Source organism: Bombina bombina, chromosome 4, assembly GCF_027579735.1.
Source record: "Bombina bombina isolate aBomBom1 chromosome 4, aBomBom1.pri, whole genome shotgun sequence".
Classification (NCBI taxonomy): Eukaryota; Metazoa; Chordata; class Amphibia; order Anura; family Bombinatoridae; genus Bombina; species Bombina bombina.
Window position 1 is genome coordinate 1,039,480,001 of NC_069502.1, and position 23,150 is coordinate 1,039,503,150.

The following is a 23,150-nucleotide window of genomic DNA, read 5'->3' on the forward strand; positions in this document are numbered from 1 at the left end:
AAATAAAATAATGAAAACTAAAAAAGTGATGAAAATATAGGCCTACAGTACAAGTGGAACAAAATTATTATTGCAAATAGTGCAATGCTCTTGCGAGATCACAGTATCTTTACCACTAGAACCTGTATTACAAGTCAGGTGTTAAAAAAATATTGCAAGCTCACTTGCAGGAGTAAACGATAAATATTGCTCCCTATGCTTTCAATGACAAGCGCAAGGAAGGACCTAGCAATAGTATTACAGGTTCATGGTTAACCATTGTGCTCGATCAATACTTAAAGGGACATTAAACCCAAACATTTTCTTTCATGATTTAGAAAAAGCATGCCATGTTAAACATCTTTCTAATTTACTTCTATAGTCTAATTTGCTTCATTCTCTTGATATACTTAGCTGAAAAGTATATCTAGATAGGCTCAGTAGCTGCTGATTGGTTGCTGCACATAGATGCCTCGTCTGATTGGCTCACCCATGTGCAATGCTATTTCTTCAACAAAGGATATCTAAAGAATGAAGCAAATTAGATAATAGAAGTAAATTGGAATGTTGTTTAAAATTGTATTCTCTACTTGAATCATGAAATAAATTTTTGGGGTTTAGTGTCCCTTTAAGGCTGGAAATGTTAACCAAAGTGAAAAGCTCTGGCATAGTCATTGTTCATCCATAAACCACAAAACAAGCAGTAAATCCTTTTATTAAATGCAATAAAAAACAAACTACAAAACAAGTTCTAAGGAATTTGACAGCGCTATACAAATAAATGATAATAATAATAATAAAATACAGGCATGGATTGCAAGTGGAGCAAAATTTACATTAAATCTGTAAATATTAACCAAAGTAAAACGTTTTGGTATAGCCTTTGTGACTGCTCATACAGTTCACAACACTGGGTTCTTAAGTTTAACTGTCACACTATTTCAAGACTTTATTTTTACATTGGAACATTGCTTTTCGTAATAGAAAAAATACACTGTACAGTTCCTGCAATTAATTCTAAGGGGCAGATTTATCACAACCCGAATGGGGCCGTATACACCTGTTTTCGCGTGAGCCTTCAGTCTCGCCGGAAACAGGAGTTAAGAAGCAGCAGTCTTAAGACCACTGCTCATTAACTCGTCCGCGTGCTCTGAGGCGGCGGACCGCAATCCGCCCTATCGCATACGATCGGGTTGATTGACACCCCCTGCTAGTGGTTGATTGGACGCAAATGTGCAGGGGGCGGCATTGCACAAGCATTTCTAGTAAAATGATTGGGCAATGATAAATGCCGACAGCGCATGCTGTCAGCATTTATTAATGTGCGGCGGACATGATTGCTACAGCGGATCATGTCCATTCGCACTTTCACAAATCGGCCCCAATCTCTGTACAGTGAAAACTCACAGTTTTGTGAGAATGAAGCGACTGATTTGTTTTAAAGGTAAAAGTCCCACATTTACAAAACATGTTTTACAATGTGGGAACATTTTCTAAAGCCCACTTTTGGAAATAGGAAAAGCAGCAACTTTTTTTACAAGATATTAATATCCTGCACCATGATTCTTTATTCTAGAGCAAAATCTTGCAAAATTAAAAAACTAAAATGCTTACCTGATAAATGTCTTTCTTTCATGGTGGCAAGAGTCCACAAGCCATTACTGGGATTCAGCTCCTGGCCACTAGATGGAGGCAAAAATACCAAACATTCTACAAGCTTTTAATCCCTTTCACCTCTATGGTATCCAAGTCTAACGTATAGCAGATAAAAGGAAAACATTTGAGAAAGGACAAAGCAAGGTTGGAAAGGTCAAAGCAGGGTAAATGAGGTGCATATTAAAAAAGGCTGCAAATTCAGGAAAATATAAGAGGGCAGGGCTCATGGAGTCTCACTACCATGAAAGAAATGAATTTATCAGGTAAGCATAAATTTTGTTTTCTTTCATAAGACATTGAGAGTCCACAAGCCATTACTCCTGGAATCTCATACCGAAGCTGTGGAGTCCAAGGGTAAATGGGTCGGAAAAGTGGTTACCAGCCACTAAGACTGTAGGACTTTCCTGCTGCTGTGCAATCTACATAAAATAAGCCTTATATTAAAAGGACCACAAAGTGGAACTAATCTAGTAAAACGGACTGTAAAATTTGAGAAAGGAACTTTCCTGCATTCAATATTCAATAAAGCCATACTTAATGAGAGTTTTAACCAGGAAGCTAAAGTAACAACTGTAGTCATGCAACAAGACAATGATCCCAAGTACAAAAGCAAATCTATAACAGAATTGCTGAAAAAGAAAATAATCAAGGTGTTGCAATGGCCTAGTAAAAGTCCAGACCTCACCCCGATTGGAATGCTGTGGCGGGACCTTAAGAGAGCTGAGTACAAACGAATGCCCGCAAACCTCAATGAACTGAAGCAACGTTGTAAAGAAGAGTGGGGCAAAATTCCTCCACAACGATGTGAGAGACTGATAAAGTCATACAGAAAACGATAAGTTCAAGTTATTGCTGCTAAAGGTGGTTCTACAAGCTGAGTCATAAGGTGTACTTAGTTTTTCATTCATGGCGTCTACATTTTGGCTTTATTTTTGTTAAATAAATCATGATACGGTGTAACATGTCATGTGTTGTTGTTCATCTGAGGTTGTATTTACCTAATTTTAAGATCTGCTGAGGACCAGATGACTTATTAATAAGCCATAATAACCTTCATCAAAGGTAATGTTGGCCTGGAGCTTATCTCGTAACCATAAGCAATATTAAATAGAATCTAAAAATTGGGACATAGCATGTACAGAGACCTTTTGAGAAAGGAATAACCGAACCTTCAAGTTATTTGTAAGAGGAAGAAGGCTTCTTAGATTGTTTGGACTTATTCCAAATAAAACTAGACTTTAAGGAAGCTTTTAAAAAATCTATAGATTGTGAAAAGTAGGATAAATAATACCTTATCCAGAAAAAAACAGGGAAAAATTCTACCACAAAGACCATCGGCTAGATTACAAATTTTGCGGTACAGCTATACCGCTGAAAAATTGGCCATTGCATGTGGAATGGCCGGGAACGCATATTACCACAAGCATTTTAGCCTGTAACGCAACATCTATTCCGCACTCAAAAATTGACACATTGACAAGTGTGGGATTTCCATAGCGCCGGTATTACAGGTTGAGCGGTTCGGCTAAAATGCTTGCGTTACAGCCTATACTGACACAATCCATACCGCAATCTGAGAGCAGTAGTTATGGATTTTGTGTAACAAAAATGTTTCACAAAACCCATAACTAAACTATTACAAAATACACTAACTACACTAACACCCATAAACTACCTATTAACCCCTAAACTGCCACCCTACTGCATCGCAAAAACTCTTTATTAAATTTATTAACCTCTAATCTGCCGCCCACCCACATCGCGACTATTAAATAAAAATTTTAACCCCTAATCTGCCGCCCATCCACATCGCCAACACTATTAAAATATATTAATGCCTAAACTGCCGCTCCCCGACACTAAATAAACCTATTAACCCCTAAACCTCCAGGCCCCCACATTGTAACTACCAAACTAAACATATTAACCCCTAAACTGCCGGCCCCCACATGGCAAAACACTAAATTAAACTATTAACCCCTAAACCTAACACCCCCTAAATTTAAATTTAAATTACAATATAACTATCTTGAAATAAATGAACCTAACATTACTATTAAAATAAAAAAACTAACAATTAAAAAAAATCTAAATTACAAATTTTAAAAAAAACACTACTAAAAATTTTTAAAAAATTTAAAATGACAAAAAATAGTAAACACTAAATAACGAAATTATCAAAAATAAAAACAATTACACTTAATCTAATAGCCCTATAAAAATAAAAAGCCCCACAAAATAAAAACACCCCCTAACCTACAATAAACTACCAATAGCCCTTAAAAGGGCCTTTTGTAAGGCATTGCCCTAAGTTAAACAGATCTGTTACCTGTAAAAAAATACAAAGTCCCCCCAACAGTAAAACCCACCACCCAACCAACCCCCCAAAATAAAAAACCTAACTCTAAAAAAAACCTAAGCTACCCATTGCCTCTAAAGAGGCATTTGTATGGGTATTGCCCTTAAAAGGGCATTCAGCTCTTTTTCACTGCACTTAAAAGGGCATTCAGCTCTTTTCCACTTTGCCCAAAGCCCTAATCTGAAAAAAAACACACAAAAAAACAAAACACCTAACACTAACCCCAGAATATCTAGTCACGGTTCCTAAAGTCTGGACATTGATCTCCATCCAGGCGGTTTAGGGGTTAAAAGTTGAATTTAGTGTTTTTTGCAATGTAGGAGGGGGGCAGGGGTTTTGGGGTTAATAGATTTTTTATTTAGGTGTCGGCGATGTCGGGGAGCGGCAGATTAGGGGTTAATAACTTAATTTAGTGGCAGCGATGTCAGGGAGCAGCGGATTAGGGGTATTTAGTCTAGGGGTTTATGTTAGGGTGTTAGGGTGAAAATACGCATATTTTTTGGTGTTATGTTCGCACCCTGTTTATAGCGCAAAACTCGTAATCTAGGTGCATGTCTGCTGGCCATGAATTAAGCCTCAGAGCTCTTCTGGGTATACTGTAAAAGTCATAACTTAGAAATAGTATGTATAATGACTAAAATGAACTTGTCCAATAAGGAATTTGCGGACGTTTGAAAATTCAAAGAATTTTGAAAATCTTCAACAGCAGCAACTTCTAAAAAAGTGGATCACACAGATTTCCACATCTAAGTGAAAAGACTGCCGATATCCTGGCAATGTCAAAGCTGCTGAAAACAGGAAATCCATTTGTAGAAAACAAAGCTTTTCAAAGGAAATAATCCAAAATTCTTTTAAATAGGGTCCCTGAAAAATTAACTAAGGCAATCGTAAACCAAATGAAAATGCTTTTAAAGGTTTAGCAGAAGTAGAAAAAAATCAAATCAAATTGTATGATCGATTTTTCTTCCACTGGATTAGGTCTTGGACATCTAAAATATGTAAAACCTCTCATAGCAAATAGCAAGGATGCAGATAAAGACAGTTTCTATTTCCACAAAGACAATTTTAGGAGCTGAAAGAGCCCAGACTAAGGCACTTCTTAGAGGCAGTTAACATGGGTATTGAACCAGCATCTGCAGAACTGTAGAGCCTAAACTTCAATAGTAAAGTCTAAAATTATACCCGGCTCTGTAAAAAACCTATCCGCTCCACGATAAAGCAATAAGAAAAAGAATTTTGTGCAGTAAGTTAAAAAACATGGCCGCTGCATAAGGGAAGAAGGACTAAAGGTAATAGCATGCGTCAGAAACACATTAACAATAGCCTTGCCATTCAACTGTCTGAATAAAAAACTATACCCTCTCCTAAGAACGCTGCTTAATAGCACTCATGGAAGCAAGTACAGCGAGAAAAGTAATAAACGCTGGAGCACGCTATGGAGAGATAGAAAAGAGTGGCTGCATAAAAAAAGAAATAATAAACTAGAGCAAACATTTTTGACCAGCGTTGAATTATACAGGAATTCTTTTTAACAAAGTCTCCTCAAAAACTAATAAAAGAAAGACTCCATTTAAATGCTAGACATATAATAATTGACTGTCTAGATAAACGGTGGTGTGTCTGTGATGTGAATTTCCCCTGGCTATGCAAATATGAATGTACCTGAAATGGCTGCACTTACCTCAGATGCACCCACTCTACCGTGCATACTGGCTGCAGAAACTGCTTCCAGTATAGAGCCCATCCAGTGCTGTGATGAGCCAACATGAGGAGGCTAGGGGACACGTCCCTGTGACATCCATGGCAGGCTAGTAATAAACTTCTGCAGGAGAATTAACATTCACTGCCTTAGTACTCTATTACACTCTATGTAAATCCAGCTGTTCCTATGGGGAAGAATGGTGCTGAAATAGGTCTGAGAACCCCTGTTCAAGAATTGAATCTGGAGCACCTCAATTCTTCTCCTTCCTCCTGTTGAGGCAAAGATAAGGCTAGGATACCAGAGAGGTGAGAGAGATTAAAAACTTGTGGAATGTTAGGTATCTTTGCCTCCTCCTAGTGGTCAGGAGTTGAATCCTAGGAAAAGTTTGAAAAAATGTATAATGAACAATTTTTCAGTATAATGCAAATAAATAGCATGTCCTTTACACATGTGCTGCATACTCATAATGATCCAACTTAAATCAAAAGGTTAATTTTATACATGTAAATTGTTATTTGACGCTATACAATGGTATCAATGCAAACACCGGATAATGTAAGGAACAAACCTGGTTAAGGGCTATTGTTGAAGTGATTTGCGTAAATTACGTGCAGTCATAGCAGTCATAGGAGGCAGGTGAGGCAGCGCCTCACCTGTCTCTGTGTGTAATTACACTTTGTAAAGACTTATTAAAAAAAAAAACTTTATTAAAAAAATGGTTTTATATTTTTTTTTACACTAAATGTACCACCCCTAACCCCCTACCCCCCGCCAATAACTCGGCCACTATTTTTTAACAATAAGGCTGCCTAATTGCAGTATTGCACAAAGAAGGAGAGGCTGTGTGTGAGCTGTTCAGCTCGCCTCCCTTCGTTTGCACAATATTATGTATTAGCTGCTACTAGAGACTGCCCCCAGTGGCGCTTAATGCGCTGAAGTCTCTGTTCAGCCCAATGGCCTTACCGGTGTAAATGCTCCCATAGAGGCTGCTCTTTAAGAGCCTCGGAGCCAATCAGCGCCCAGCTCTCTTTATCATGTAGGAGGCAGAGCATGGGCGCTGCTGCTGAGCCGACACTGGCGCAGAGTCACGGACAGGAAGTTCCGGAACTCACTACACCAGGACACACTGCTGCGGACATGTGTAAGTAAGTCCAGACACACATTTCCTAATTTGTTGTTTGACAGGTCTCCTGCGTGGCATGACTGAAACACACTTTAGTTTAGTTTTCATTTTTATTCTCTAGACAGAGACTGACATCATGTAATAAGGATCTTCCATTGAATTGCAGGTTCTGGTTTGAGCACATTCATTTCATTTGCCGAGCTCTTGAGAGCAATAATTGTATATGCTTTTGGATGACTTTATTTTTGTATACAAACACATCCTATAATTGAGATGTTTGTGCATTGTTGTTCTTTATTTATGGGGAAACCCTTATTTCACATGATGTAGCCTTGTGTTCTCTGGAGATGTTAACAAGAGATAGCAGGAGAGCCCTGGCAGACAGAATGGAGCCAGAAAGTCATACATTTGCAAACCAAAGGGAGATACTCATTGATACTTTCTAATCAAGCCAGATCTCCCACATCTAATACATTAGCTCTCATTGCTTCACATTATCTGTGCCTTTGATGACCAATTAGATAGCAAATAAAGCTTAAAACTGATAGTTTTACAACTCCAGCCTTCCCTTCTTGTATGTCTATAGTCATGTAGGAGGCAGAAGACCTCAGATGTATAACTAGTCTCTGGGTCATTGGGTTGTGATGGAAATATGTAGCCCTCAAACTCTTCATCTGAACTAGCTGAGCACATAATTTGCTCACTCACTGAAGCTAAAGTGATTATGTGATTACTATTGGTCAGGCATTAGAAATGTATTAGTTAATTATTTCTTCGTAGCAATCATAAATAATGCACTAGTTTGACATATGTGGAGTCTTTAATATGCTTTAAAAATAAAAAAAAAATACTGCAATAAATAGAAAATAAAAGTCCATATTATTCCTATGAATGGCTTTTTTATTACACATTTTGCATAGTTAGTCTATCTCTTAAAAGTACAAGTATTTTAGATAAATAGTGTTGATATGTCATTGGTCTATTAGACTGTGCTGTTTTGCTTATAATGATGGGAAATAATGAAGTTTAGCACACAGCTGTACACTATGACTTGGTAGTTCCCAACCTTTTGTTCTCTTGGACGCCACTAAAATTTATATAACACAATTTAAAATATCTGTGCCACTCAATATATGTGTTGCCTGAGTTTCTATAGCCCTGTTAATTGTACAAACTTTTTAAAAAGTTGTATTTTATGTTAACAAAGTTCAAAAGATGGTTATAAAACACACCTTCACCTTTAAACCTTACAAGTTTTCAGGTGAACTTTTTCACACTTTGTTTTGCTCAAATATTGAGAGTTGCCAAACCTGTAGTAACATAATAATGAATTGATGATAAAATGTAAATTTGTTATGGCAAGTTATTGGTGCACTATTGTCCCATGCTAACTGACCCCAGTTAGTGTAGTGCTGAAATGCAAGTCTTATGGATTGCTAATATCAATCATGTGAAATTCATAGCCATTAGGCAAACATTTTCATTTAACCACCATAATCCTTAACACTTTTAACTAGCAAATTGCCATAAACCCCATAATTTAACCTCTAAATAGCCAGACACCTCCAGTTATTAACCCCTAATTTGCAGACGCCAATGAAAAAAATAACTAATGAGTTGATCAGTTTAAAGCAATAACAATTTGGAGGTTATTGCTGGTTAGATACAATACTGATATAGATACTTAAAGGGAGTCGGGACACTGAACCCACTTTTTTTCTTTACTTTCGTGATTCAGATAGAGCATGCAAATTTAACTGGAAGCGGAGGTAACCTAAGAACAGATGATACCAAGCAGGACAGTAAAGTAGTATTCTACATCTCTCGTGATTTACAAATTGTGTTCAGATACAGCTCATTAACAGGGGGGGAGAGTAAGTGTGCATAACCCAATACTGACAGGAAGTCAAAGGGTCAATTCAAATTTAAATCCATAATTTAAAACCCAGAGTTTGAAGAGTTTGAAGTTAAGTGTGCAGTGGCCACATTATTTAAACTAAAGTTTTTGACATTGAATATTGCTAAGCCTCCCTTTTTCATTGTTATTTGATTTAATTAGGTACAATTAGGTGCTGCTTTTACACAAGTTTACATTAAAAAAAGGAGATAATGAGTCATTTAAAAAATATATGTAATTATTGCAGTTAAATGTTTTTAGAAATAATGCCACTGTAAAGTAACTGGTTAAACACATAGTCAAAGGGAGACATTTAAAATTAAAATTTCATGATTGAGGTAGAGCATGCTATTTTAATAGACTTTTCTAGTTATTTATATTTTGAGAATTAGCATCAACTGTTACTGGCCCCATGTCAGCAAATCAAATTAGATTTTGAAAGGAACATGACAGTCATAATTACATTTCCATCATTCAGATAGAAATTGCACACAAAAAATAAAATAAATAAACTTGATATTTTACTTTTATTATTATGTACTTCATTCTTTTGATGTCCTTTGTTGAAGAGCATACCTAAGTGGGATGTGCACGTGCGTTTCTTGAACACCATATTGCAGCAGCTGTGTTGGCAGTATTGATAACTTGTCCTTTGTGTAAAACTTGTATGGTAAATTATTTCTATTTTTGCAATACAGTAGTGAGTAGAGAAGAGATTGTGGATCTTTCTAATTGCTTAGTAACTGGCACTGTGCCACAGAATTGTGTGAGTGTGTATGTGAGCAGAGTGTGTGTGGGTGTCAGTGAGCAGAGTATGTGTGCTTTATTCTCCAGGTAATCAATACATTTCCGATGAGCTGGTGCTTTAGTGCAGTGTTTCTCAACAATGGTCCTCAAGTACCCCCAACAGGCCAGGTTTTCATTAAAGCTGAATCAGTGCAAAGGTGAAGTAATCAGCTGATCAGTAACTCAGTGGTTACTAACTTGCTCTCACCCATCACCTGATTATGTCACCTGTGCACTGGTTCAGCTATCATTTAAACCTGCTCTGTTGGGGGTACTTGCGGCCCTCTGTACATGTGTTTCTCCGGCGTATCATATCTAGTGCCTCACCAGCCTCGGACCTCACTGCACATCACTGTTTGCGTTTGTTTAACATGAAACTGGACGGTTTCTGCTAACATCTTAATTGGAAACTGTTTATTTGCTACTCTGATAACATGCACTAAAACAATATTTACTCTCAAGCTAAAAAAACTTTACTTTCAACTTGTAACAGAAGCACACAGTGCATTTGTTATATCAATTTCACTTGAGCACGCTAGAAATATTGAGCAAAATATCATTCCACTTGTAATCTAGTCCATAATATTAAAACCAAAATGCTCATTTGTGATTGCACATTACAAATAATCTAAAGGGACTTTAAAGGTATTGCTTATATCAACAATTATAAGCTATGTACAGTGCTAAACTATAAAGGGAGATTAAATGTTTTGTAATGTCCCATATATTATTCTTTGAAACTAAAATAGGAAAGGGTTAATTGCACACATGAATTAAACTTGTTGGAATGTATAAGATCCTAGAACAAAACATACAAAAAGCATTCATATGCCATCATTACAACATTTGCCACCACTATATAAATATATGATAATAATAAATATTGACAATGTTCAGCTGAATCATTGCCAATTTTTTTTTTACTGTCATGTTGGTTTGTAAAAAGCCTGTAGATATTGACATGATAATCAAATTCCAATAAAATAATTTCTCCAGCTGACCAAAATACCTGATGTATCTCAGTTGGCTTAATATGTTTAAAGAAGCACATTGTTGGTATTGTAATACAATTAGTAAGATTGCTAACAAATTAACAGTTCCACTATATAAACCAGAAAGCTAGATAATTACTATTTGCATTGCTCGGGTGCTGTATTTACCTGAACTGAGCATGTGGCAGCAATTACACCGTCCACTGGTGTTTCAGAGAAGGGATCAAATGTCCTATCAGGTCTTCTCATGAAATCTGGTTTTAGTAGATACCTTATAGAAAAAAAAACAGAATAATCACATTATTAAACAAAAAAAAAATATGTTTCATAACTGTTACCCCTGGAGTGACATGTGGTCATCATCTGCACTATGCTCAGAGTGCAAAAGAAAACCACATGCCATCCTCTCCTCTTGAGGGATCCCCCTTCCAATGTGGCAGTTTTCTTCCCCATAGTAGTGAAAACTTCAAGTGTACTCATCTTATGACACCACAGAGAACAAGGAAGTTGCTGCAGTGAAGCTATGAGTTGGATGTGGTACTTTGAAAGGCCACATCTCAGTATCAGATTGAGTACAGGGTCAATATGAAAAAGGAAAGTATCATGTTCATTTAAAATGCAGGTGATTACCATAAAAATGACAAAAACTTGCAGCATAATTTAAAGTACTGTTTGTCCTGAGGTGGAGGGTCCCCTCTTTCAAATTAGTGGTTTCTTGTCCATCTAGGATGTAGCTAGAAATATATGTATTTCATGATGGTGAAAGTCCACAAAAAATTCAAATGTGAGATTATATTTTCTGTCCACCAGGTGGAGGAAAAACCCTCCTACATTTCATTGCTCCACCCTATATTTCTACTACACACATTCACTAAACATATGTCCAAATAGAGAAGGAATATCAGGAATAGGAAAAGGACCAAAGCAATACCTAAACGATTATTTTTGCCACTGTGACTTGGGATGTGTACCCTGTCCTGTCTGAGATTGTGATCTGTTTCTGTGTTTTGTATTTACTTAAGGGAAATTACAAAGGCTTGTGATACCCTGGTGTTGGTCCTAATTTTGTTTGAAATCATGCTTTGTGTAGCTGCTTAGTTAGGGACCAAGGAGGGGAGAGACCTTGACCGTTATGCAACTGACTCTCCAATTTTTGCTTTTAAATATTACTGTGGGCTTTTTAGTGAGTGCCAGCTTTTCTGTGTGTTGTGTTGATAAGTTTTGTAAGTTTCCCTTTGGGCCTGTCACCCAAATTGCTCAGGGGTTAACTGCCTGGAATGCTGGGAACTGTGCAGCTCTCTGTAAGTATTCAGGGCTGTGGGGTTCACAGTGACTTGGGATGTGTACCCTGTCCAGTCTGAGAGTGCGGTCCATTAGGCCTGTGACACCCTAATGATGGTTCTCAGTTTGTTTGAAAGCATGCATTGTGTAACTGCTTGGTTAGGGACCCAGGAGTTGAGAGGCCTAGACGTGGTCCTGGGATTAAACCGTTTGGTGCCAAATGTAACTGACTCTCCCATTTTGCTTTTAAATATTACTGTGTGTTTGCTAGTGAGTGCCTTGTTTTCTGTGTGTTGTGAGACTACCATGAAATTGGTAGGACAATAAAGATAGGCATGCGAAGGGAATCATCTCAAATACCAAAGAAGCAGGCATTGCTCCAGTGGAATGATCAATAATACACTCGGGTGAGTTGCCTCCGATACAAAGTACACCTTTCAGATAAAAGCCTTAAAACAAGCACCTAAGGTAATAGCAGTACATTTGGGACCTTTGAATGGTCCAGAAAAATAGACAGAGTAGGAGAAAGTCTGAAAGAGTTAGTCACTTTTACTTAGACATTGAGAGCTCTAACAACAGCAAGACTGTAGAGAAGCCACACCATATAATTTTAAGCATCTTGATACAAGGAAAGCACCAAAAATTCCTAATTAATAGTATCTGTGGATATCACCTTAAAAAGAAAATAAGAGCTGATTCTCAAAACTACTTTATCATGATGGAATATCAGTAAAGGAGCTTTGTAAATACCAGCAGAAAGCTCAGACACCTGACTAGACAGGCACATGTCCAGCAGAAACAGAATGATCCACAACTAACATGAATGTCAACCGATGCATGTGTTCAAACTATATAGTTACTCCAAGGAGGAGTAACTGTGTGAATAACAGGTTAGAGTCTTATCAGCAACCTGAACACAGGTGTTCAAACTATATAGTTACTCCAAGGAGGAGTAACTGTGTGAATAACAGGTTAGAGTCTTATCAGCAACCTGAACACCGGTCTTAATATTGGGAGGTTTACCAATCTTCCTGTAATACAAAACAATAGGGCAAAAATCTGACCCTTAAGAGACCCTAAGAATCCAAAAGGATTTCCAATGCTATACATTAGCAGCAAACCATGCACAATAAGTATTCTACACCTTGCTTTTTAGCTTGAATCAAGCTTCAATCACCTCAATTGGACGCAATCAGGCATTTAATAGCCAAGTCATCAATGATAGAGTCCTGAGGTCTTGATCACAGAAGGGACCCAGGCAAAGAAGGTCTTTCATGTGAAGAAGACACCATGGTGGGAAGAGGACATCTAAATGAGGCTAATCCAGGCAATCAGAATCACTGAAGCTGGTCATACTAGATTCTAGCTATAGTGAGGCCTGGCACAATAACTTTGAAACTTGAGACCTAGATTGCCAAAGGAATAAAAAAAAACTTTCAGTCTATTAATGTCCTTAGACTTCTTGTCCTGTGGCATAAAAGTTACAGATCAGGATATAAACCATAAAGCAAATTTAACTAGAAAAGCCATGGCAGTGCTCTTAGATTTAATGTAAACAATCGCCATAAATGCATCACAAAAGCAATCTTATTTGGCTAACATGATCCTAGATATCTTTTAAGGATGCATCTTCAGATGAAAGCTCAGAGAGGTCATTGAACTAAACTGCTACAGCTGCAGCCATGCACACTGACAGCTGGGTGAAAGAGGAAATCTAATATTTCGAATGAATACCAATGGCACTACAGAGATTATTTTAAACGTTCCCTTTATATGTGCATTCAAGAGTTGGATAATAAATTGGAGTAGGTGCATGTACTGGTCTGACATTTACAACTAATTTAGCTGAAAAGGGGGCTGAAAAAAGAGAACAAATATAGCACTCACAACGTTTAATGTATTTGTTTAATTGAGCAAAGGGAAAAAATGTTAAAACTTAACTTTTGTTAAGGTATAGAAAAAATAAAAATAAAAGAAGAGAAATATTAAAAATTGCAGATGCTCCTCCTAATAACGTGTAATTATAAATCTCTTCCAAGAGGTTATTTATATTATTTCAAATAATTCACATATTGTATTTGCCACCAAGCTGTGAGCAAAAAAGGTGGTCAAAATTCATAAAGAATACAATAGAATTGTTGATTACCTCTTAATACCGATTGAAATAATCTTAGTACCAATAAATTATAATTACATTTTAATACCGATTTTATATAGTTTAAGGAGCGAGCATGACTAAATGCTACTCCTTATAACGGAGTGTAATTATAAGTATTTTACAAGAGGTTATTTCTATTATTTCAAAGGATTAACATATTGTATTTGCCACCAAGCAAGCTATGAGCAAAAAAAGGTGGTCGAAATTCATAAATTATACGATAGAATCACTGATAACCTCTTAATACCGAGTAAAATAATTTTACCTCTTAATACCAAAAAATATTATTACCTTTTAATACTGAATTATATAGTTTAAGGAGCAAGCATTGCTGTTAAAAAATTAGAGAGACAGAGACGCCACTGACGTGTTTTGCCGTTGTGGCTTTGTCAAAGGGCGATCAGACCATCTTCTTGTGTGACTTTTATACCATAGATCAATTTCTGATTGGTTGGTTTGACAGTCAATTATATGGGTAGAGTTAAGATTAGAGAATAGATGTGTCCATCAATTACTCAATAAATGACTGGCCGGATTATGGCAGTACATTCAGTAACATAATATTCAGTTATTTTCAGACGGTATGTCATTAAAAATTCAGACACAGTGGTGTGTAAACGTTATATATGAATGTGACCATGTTTCAGACATTCCCATTGGTGGTAATATCAGTCTTTCATTGTAGTGGTTGCGTGATTGGAGGATCATAGTTAACATGTGGATCATCTTAATTGGATGTATAATCTGTCTGTCATAATAATAGTGAGGACGTTCATACATCTTTATATAATATTGAAGTTTGGATAATAATTATTTATTCCTTATTGCTAATAATAATGCAATAAAATATTGAAAAATAATCATGGAAGAACGAGGTGATTGTGATGAGAGCATAACGCTATATGTGGTTGAAAAGAATCATATTAAGTGAAATGACGTATGAGTGACAGTGTATCAACAGAAAAGTGATACATGTTAGGTGTGATTGACAATAATATATTTAGTAAGATGACATATCAGTGGCAATGTATAAGCAGAAAAGTGATACATTGTAAAACATTATTTCATATTATTGGTCAGTCTGTGTCGTGTATATTTTGTGAAGTGACTAATAATAACTATGTTGCTGTATAATATGTGCAGAATAAAACATATTCTGCAATTGTTCGTAAGAAAAAAAGGATAAAGGTTCATGGTGATAGTGTGTTAAAAATAGGAGTAAATAAAAATAATATAATATATAATAATTGTGATGTGGAAAAACGTGAACTAGACAAATAGAAAATTCACATTGAAGTGAGGGTTACATCTTTTAATAAAAAATATATATAAGGACTGTTTATATTATCCACTATTTATATAGAAATACATACAAATTGTTGTTTTCATTTAATCCCTTGGGATTCACAGTATCCAACAGATAGATCCAGTTGCACTTCGCTTGTAATGGTGCATTTTCCAAATCGCATCCTCTAATACCAAGTAATATTTTTTTTCAATCCAAAGCATGATATATCCTTGATATTACATTTATGTTTCTGAAAAAAATGCTTTGCTACTTGAGTTATTTTTTTCCATTTTTGTAAATCTTTTGCAGCGTTTCTGCTATTACTCATGTGTTCCCCAAGTCTTTTTTTCATGGGGCGTGTTGTCATTCCTATGTAATATAGGTCACAATTGCATTTGAGTGCATACATCACACCATGGGTGTTGCATGTAATATGTTGTTGGATTTGTGTCTTTCCAAATCTATCCACAATTTAATTTTTTTGAATAACATGTGGACAGTATGTACAAGTTTTACATGGATAACTCCGTGGGTATGCAATTGGTGTTCTTTTTTTTCTTTACAAAATGACTTTGGACTAGTTTATCCTTCAGATTTCTGGATCTTCTATAGCAGATAGATAATTTGTCTTCCAGAATTGTATTTAGAAAATGATCCAAATCATTTTTCAAAATATTCCATGAGTTCTGTATGATGTTAGTAACTTCATTCACTTGGGAATTATATGTAGTGATGAGTCTTATTTGCTCATCTTGGTGTTTAGGTTTTGGATGTAATAGTTCCTGTCTAAGAGTATGCAAATCTCTATATTTGGTGCCCTTTAAGCTTTTGTTGCTATACCCTCATGCTTTGAGTCTCTTTTCCTATTCATTAGCTCTCATTTTGAAAATTTCTTTGGTGAAGCAATTTCTGTGTGTTCTAAGAAACTCACCTACAAGTAGGGATCTTAAGGTGCTGGAGGCATGAGCACTCGTTTGATGCAAAATTGAATTGGTAGCAGGTTCTCCAATCACAACTCTACCCATATGATTGACTGTCAAACCAACCAATCATAAATTTGGCTAAACACCAAGGCAACCCTCACATTTTCAAACTTACTCCCATAGATTTCATTCCCAGGTCAACTGATTACAACAGAACCACTAAACTCAGACAACGAGAAACCTTCTGGATTTTTAAGCTAAAAACACTTTTTCCCGAAGGTTTAAATGCTAATCTAGATTTAGCAGCATTCAATTAACATCTAGAATCACCAAAAATATACCTACCAATATGACATTCAACACTGCCAAATCGAAAACTAGTATCAATATTAAAAAATTCCACTACAGCCGTTTATTTAGATTAATGCATTACTGATCAACATCACAATCGTGATGATTTTTGACATATTATTTATATCTCATTCCTCCAGCTAGTACCAACCTAGATGATGACCAGTGGCATATTTACCTGCCATCTGTCATATTACATATTAAATACAAATGACACTATCATCTATTATGAGATGTCCTTTTTAAGCAAATACATTAGTTTCTCGAGTTTAGATCCCCTCTAGCCTATCACAACACTCTTATCTGTCAGTAGGGGAGTGTCTTCCACCTTCAGAATGGACAATACAATCAAACATATACTGTTTCATACCAGTAATACACTGCACTTAACAGACTAAATGACAAACGCACATTTTATTCACAACAAGGCATGAGCACACCAACACTCTTTGGGTGCCTACCTGATTGTGGGTCTAACCTGGTAATTTAAATAATATTCATATTATGGGCCATCGTATCCAAATTGATTTTATATTTTATATTTATATTTATATGATACATTATGCCCAACAAATCAGAAAAGATTTTCAAATAACAATCCGATTTATTTGCTCACAAAAAAACAAAAAATAATTAAAATTCACTGAAGAATTTATTTACATTGGAAAATATTTTTTATTGGTTTGATATGCATTACACCTTTCTAGACAGTTTGCACTCATAAGGAAACATCAAACACACACTATTAAGTAATCACATGTTAAAGTAATCCAATTGTATCTATTTGACTTTTGAGTCTATTTGTCAAAATAATTAAATATATCACACATAAGAAGACACTTGGTTTTAGGAACATGCATTTCAACATTACTTCTTCACACTCATCCCACAAACCAAAGAACGAACTTCGTTCTCAATATCTAGAAATCACAAGTAATCTGATGGTCTTATTAGAGCCATAGTATTAAAAATATTAAAAACTTTAGTTTATTTTTTTTCTGAGCTGTGAGGTCTAGAATTTGATGATCAGCCAATTCTCGCACAAAATCGCATTCCAATTTGTATTTTAATGACATACCCTTTAAATTTACACTATATTCCAAATTTTTTGAACCCACAAACAGATTTAATAAACATTACATGTTTTTTTAGTATATACGCTGCATACATAAACTTTTATTACAAACGTCCCTCAATCTCTACATTATCATAACTTTTCAGGGGCAATTGTAGTCTACATTATTCATTATTTTTACTTTTCATTTTCACAGTTTCCACATAGAATAGATCCATCATTGCATATCCAGCATTGCTCTTTTTAAAAGTTATCCCTGATTTCAATCAGCCCAAAAATACCTTAGTGATATTAGGACTTACACTCACTACAACAGTGAGTTTATAATTAATGCTGATCAAATTCACAAGGTATACTATGTCAGGATTGGTCTCTTTTCAAAACTATGACAACTTCCGTTTTTAATTAAATTTATTTGTATTTAAGGTTGCAATTTGTTTGTAATTATATCCATTTGTTTTTATGCCTGAGGAAAAGACCATTGGTCTAGAAACGCGTAGCAAATTGTTTATGGATTAAAGATTTTTAACTTTACTACACGGAAGTTGTCTCATGCTCTTTTATCTAACCTGAAGGGGTGTATATTCTAATACCCACTGGAATTTGCAGTATACGTGCTGCATAGCCGCGGAGTTACTCCAATCAAGTAACGCTGAGATCCACCTGCCTGTATTACACCTGAGGCCACCCAGTGTGCTAACCACTGAGAGTGTTAGTCTGCCTGATAGCACCGGTCACAGAACGGTGCAAAGCTTATCGGTAAGCCTTTAGAACACCTTGTCTCTCTGAGCCTGTAAAAACAGTATCACGCTATGTGGCGCCCTCTTTTTTCCTAAATTTCAGAAATCTTCACTCCAAGAACCAGAGGAGCTTAGCCGCTGACACCGCTTGGTTTCATAATCTCGCAAGAAACCGTCCAATTTCATAGGAGCCTATTAACCTGACTGCACAGGAGCCATATGGTTGTGGTAAATTTCGTTTAGTTGGATCTACTCAGCGCACCCCGCTCTCAGGTTCCCCTCGGGGTCCCTGGTTTGACAATCATAAATTGATCTAGGGTATAAAAGTCACGCGAGAAGATGGTCTGATCGCCCTTTGACAAAGCCACAACGGCGAAATGCATCAGTGGCGTCTCTGTAATTTTTTAACAGCAATGCTCACTCCTTAAATTATATAAATCTGTATTTAAAGGAAATAATATTTTTTGGTATTAAGAGGTAAAATTATTTCCCTTGGTATTAAGAGGTAATCAGTGATTCTATCGTATAATATATGAATTTCGGCCACCTTTTTTTGCTCATAGCTTGGTGGCAAATACAATATGTGACTCCTTTGAAATAATAGAAATAACCTCTTGTAAAATACTTATAAATAAACTGCGTTATTAGGAGTAGCATTTAGTAATGCTCAATCCTTAAACTCTATAAATCAAAATTAAAATGTAATTATAATTTATTGGTACTAAGATTATTTCTATCGGTATTAAGAGGTAATTCTATTGTATTCTTTATGAATTTTGACCACCTTTTTTTCTCACAGCTTGGTGGCAAATACAATATGTGCATCTTTTGAAATAATAAGAATTAACCTCTTGGAAGAGATTTATAATTACACTCTGCAATTTTTAATATTTCTCTTTTTTATTTTTATTTTTTCTATACCTAAATAAAAGTTAAGTTCTAACATTTTTTCCCTTTGCTCAATTAAACGAATACATTAAAAGTTGTGAGTGCTATATTTGTACTCTTTTTTTCAGCCCCCTTTTCAGCTGAATTAGTTGTAGATGAAAGAGGAAATCTACCAGCTGAAAAACATGTATGTGGAAGACCTCAGTCTTACTGTCAATTGGATCTTTAAAAGAGGTACTTTCCTTTAAAGCTTTAGTGGTTTGCATAGCTAAAGTGTAAATGGCCCCATCTACTTAAGGGACTGTCTACCATACCTCCAAAGCATATGTTGGCAAGGGAAACATAGACTTACATTTGGCAGATGAAACAAAAGGTACACCCTGTTTGTTTTATTCCTTAGATAACAGTTCTGATACTGATTCGGGTATAGGGAAGGGTATAGGTTTCTTAGGAAAAGAGTAAAATAATGCATCAATCCTCTTAGTAATAGGCATAGCAGCAGTGGGTGATTCAACTACTGTACCTCCAAAGCACTTAGCACTTTCCATAACAGAGCATATATGTGCTATAACCTTAAATTAAAGGTCACATCTTTTCTTACAGTATACATGTGGGAGGGAGTTGAGATTTAGAGAAAAAGACCTAAGTAGAAGAACAGTCTGAATCTAATGTGCCCTTCATAATTGGAGGTGAACTAGACAGATCACTCAGAAGAGGAGACACTGGAGATCTATGCTATGGCACAAACCTTAAATGTATAATCTCCTTAAGGGAGAGATAAACAGAAAACCCCAGCAAAAATAAATCACATACAGGCCATATAAACACACACATGGCCAAAAATCTGTCATCCAAGGAAGTGCTTCAAGTATCTAAAGGAGCAGCACACTGTAGACCACGGAACTGGATGATACATACACATTTCTCTTGGGGGAACTGTGACATCTCCCACTGGGAGATTTTTTTTCACTTCCTGACTGAACTCCTGTCCTTCCCTTTGTCCTATCGAGGGGGATAATGGGTCTCAGAAAGGTAAGAGAACCACTATCAATGATGTGAAGTTTGGAACACTTCAAAGTTCTAACTTCTATGTTGGCAAAAAGTGTAGTAGTGTAGATTACTGGGACTTTGGTGGAGCAAAGCTCTGAAATGTAGGGATGTTTTTGCCCCTTACTTGTAGACAGGAAATATAATCTCATTTGATGCTCTTGTGAACTCATCTTATGAAAGAAGTGGATATTAAACACAGCATAAAAGAAGTAGAAGAAGCTTTTTATCATTGTGCAGTATTCAAATTTGCACATAGCATGTTATTTTGTGGTTCTGTCACTTTAAATATATGTAGACCAAAAGGTCACAAATCAAATATGATGCAGCAAGCTACAGTACAATTACAAGATTATCAACACTAGTAGTTTTGGCAAAATTATTAAAGGGACATGAAACCCAATTTTTTTCTTTCATGATTCAGACAGAGCAAACAGATTTAAACAACTTGTCAATGTACTTCTATTATCAAACTTGCTTCATTATCTTGGTATCCTTTGTTAAAGGAGCAGCAATAAACTACTGGAAGCTAGCTTAACAACATGTGAGCCAATGACTGTATGCGTTGCTGTCAATTAGCAGCTAGCTCATAATAGTGCATTGCTGCTACTAAGCCTACCTAGATATGCTTTTCAACAAGGGAACAAATTAGATAATATAAATACATTGGAAAGCTGTTTAAAATTGCAAACGCTATCTAACTCATGAAAGTTTAATTTTGACTTTGCTATCCTATCAAGACAGTATATTAAATAAATTAAAAAAACAAAAAACTTACCCACAAGATCCATTGTATTCAAATTTTCCCTGATTCAGCTGCATTGCTAAATCTGTTTAAAAAAAGGAATACATAAAATTAAATAGCAAAGGCATCATTTAAAAGGTGAAAAAATTGTAATTTAGTTCTGATAAAGTAAATTCATTTTCTAGCAATTCACTTTTGTTTAATATGCAAAACTTATTTTGTAATTAATAAAGCCCCTTACATACAGAAGAGGGATCAGGGGGTGAGAGGTGTCAAGTGGGAGGGTAATCCCTACACTGCAGCAAAAATTACCAATTAGAGGCTAACTGATTAATCCCTTCACTGCCAGGAATTTAAAAAGTGTGGTACGCAGCTGCAATTAGCTGCCTTCTAATTACCATGCATGTCTGCTGTTTTTGTCTCATGAATGCAGTAGTTGTGTTTAAATTATTTCAGGGAGAAACCCAAAGTTTGTGAAAAATTTAAGTTTTTTAAAAAAAAAATATATGATCCCATTTGGCAGCCAAATGGTGTCGTCAAATATACCAAAATGGGGGGAGGAGCCAACTATCAATGCGGCAGGTCGTGTTTCTCTGAAGCTCTGGACCTTTAGAAACAAATCAATGGATTAATCTGTTTACTCAGAACTCAAACTTTAAATATCTTAAATATGAATGTAAGAGACATCTACCCTCCACTTAAGAAATCTACAGGCACACTATCGTGAGACATATTTTGGAAATAATATCCTCAGCTGCGCCACGTGGAAATTCCTGGAGCACATCTACCTTTGAAACGTCATTGCCAGCATGGAGGCCCTAACGGCTTGGGAACAGCGCACTCAGAGCCTGCTGGAGAGTCACTTTCAGAGCCTGAAAGAGGATTTAGAGTTGCTGCTGCTCTCCCTGATGCTGCCGCCAGCGCACACTCTTCGGGGCACCGACCCGACAGGGGATAGCAACAACTGCGCTATGCCAACACTCAAGACTGGAGTAACTTCAGAGATCCCACCTAACCAGTCCGCACTGAACCTGTGGTACTGCGGGTCAGAACGCCCGTTAGATCTTTTCTGGGAGCCGTATGTGACAGCTGAATTAGAGACCGGGGAGGTGCCGCATAACATCCCCAGCAAGCAAGGAGACACAGCGTATGCAGTTATGGACGCATACTATGATCACGGAGCCCCGCTTCAAGAGTCTACTCCTGAGAGTATAAACAGCATGAAGGGGTATACACCAATTGGCCCTGAAACGGGAGAAGTGCGTACCTTAAAACGTTTGCCACTGACACTCAATATACCACCTCACCTCAAATCTGGCATCGGCTGAGGGCTGGTTGTGTATATACAGCCACCGGGCACATAATGGATATATCACCCGCCATTACAGGAGCCTTCAGTTAAGTACATTCTCTGCACAAACACGTGTGGTGGCTACCTTAAAAACAGTATCTTATAATTAAACTCTGACTCCATTAAGACGCTCTGCCTTGCATTTTGGGCTTTATGGCCAGAACTAACTTATATGTATATATGTCATTTGCCTACTCTATTAGTTGGAGCCTATTTTTATGTTAAAGCACACCAAGATCAAAGTCTCTCTACTAAATATGCTTTTATGCCTAATGTTATATTTTACCCTGCCGTGGGACATAGGGCCCGTGTTCACGTGGCAGGGTGGCTCAGGTTATGACATTATGTGACATGTATAGCTATCTAGAGATAATTAAAATGTATATGGTCATTATGCACTCCTACAAATTAGTTCTACTATCCCGTATATACCTTATTTTGGCATAATATCTATGTTCATATTAGACTGGCTATATATGTAATGTTCTAAAGTTAAAGCTCAATTCCTAGTTATGTGTTTGTTCTAATACATTTAAACTCATAGGTGCTAAGCACCTGCTTGCAATTTCTTAGAATCTTTCTGCAGCTTAATACCCATTAATAGCTGATCTGCAGTAACTAAGTATTCAACTGTATTTTTGGGAGTTTTTTCATATTTTGACATATAGAAAGTTATTGTGCATGTGCAACAAGTTCTAGTTGTAGTGTTTAGTGCAATTCTAACACTATGCTTCTCTCTGCTAGAATGTGGCCTATTTTCCACTACTACGCCTGCTGCGACTTATTCCTCTACAGCAAAGGCGCTGCCT

The 23,150-nt window shown here is 36.4% G+C and overlaps 1 protein-coding gene across 1 annotated transcript in view; it reads right to left on the reverse strand.

The window, feature by feature from the left end:
• PLCB4 (phospholipase C beta 4) overlaps positions 1-23,150 on the reverse strand; it is a 788,735-nt gene that overhangs the window by 113,493 nt on the left and 652,092 nt on the right. Inside the window, 2 exon segments of the mRNA XM_053712158.1 lie at positions 10,663-10,765; positions 21,024-21,075. Coding sequence (XP_053568133.1) covers positions 10,663-10,765; positions 21,024-21,075 — 155 coding nt within the window.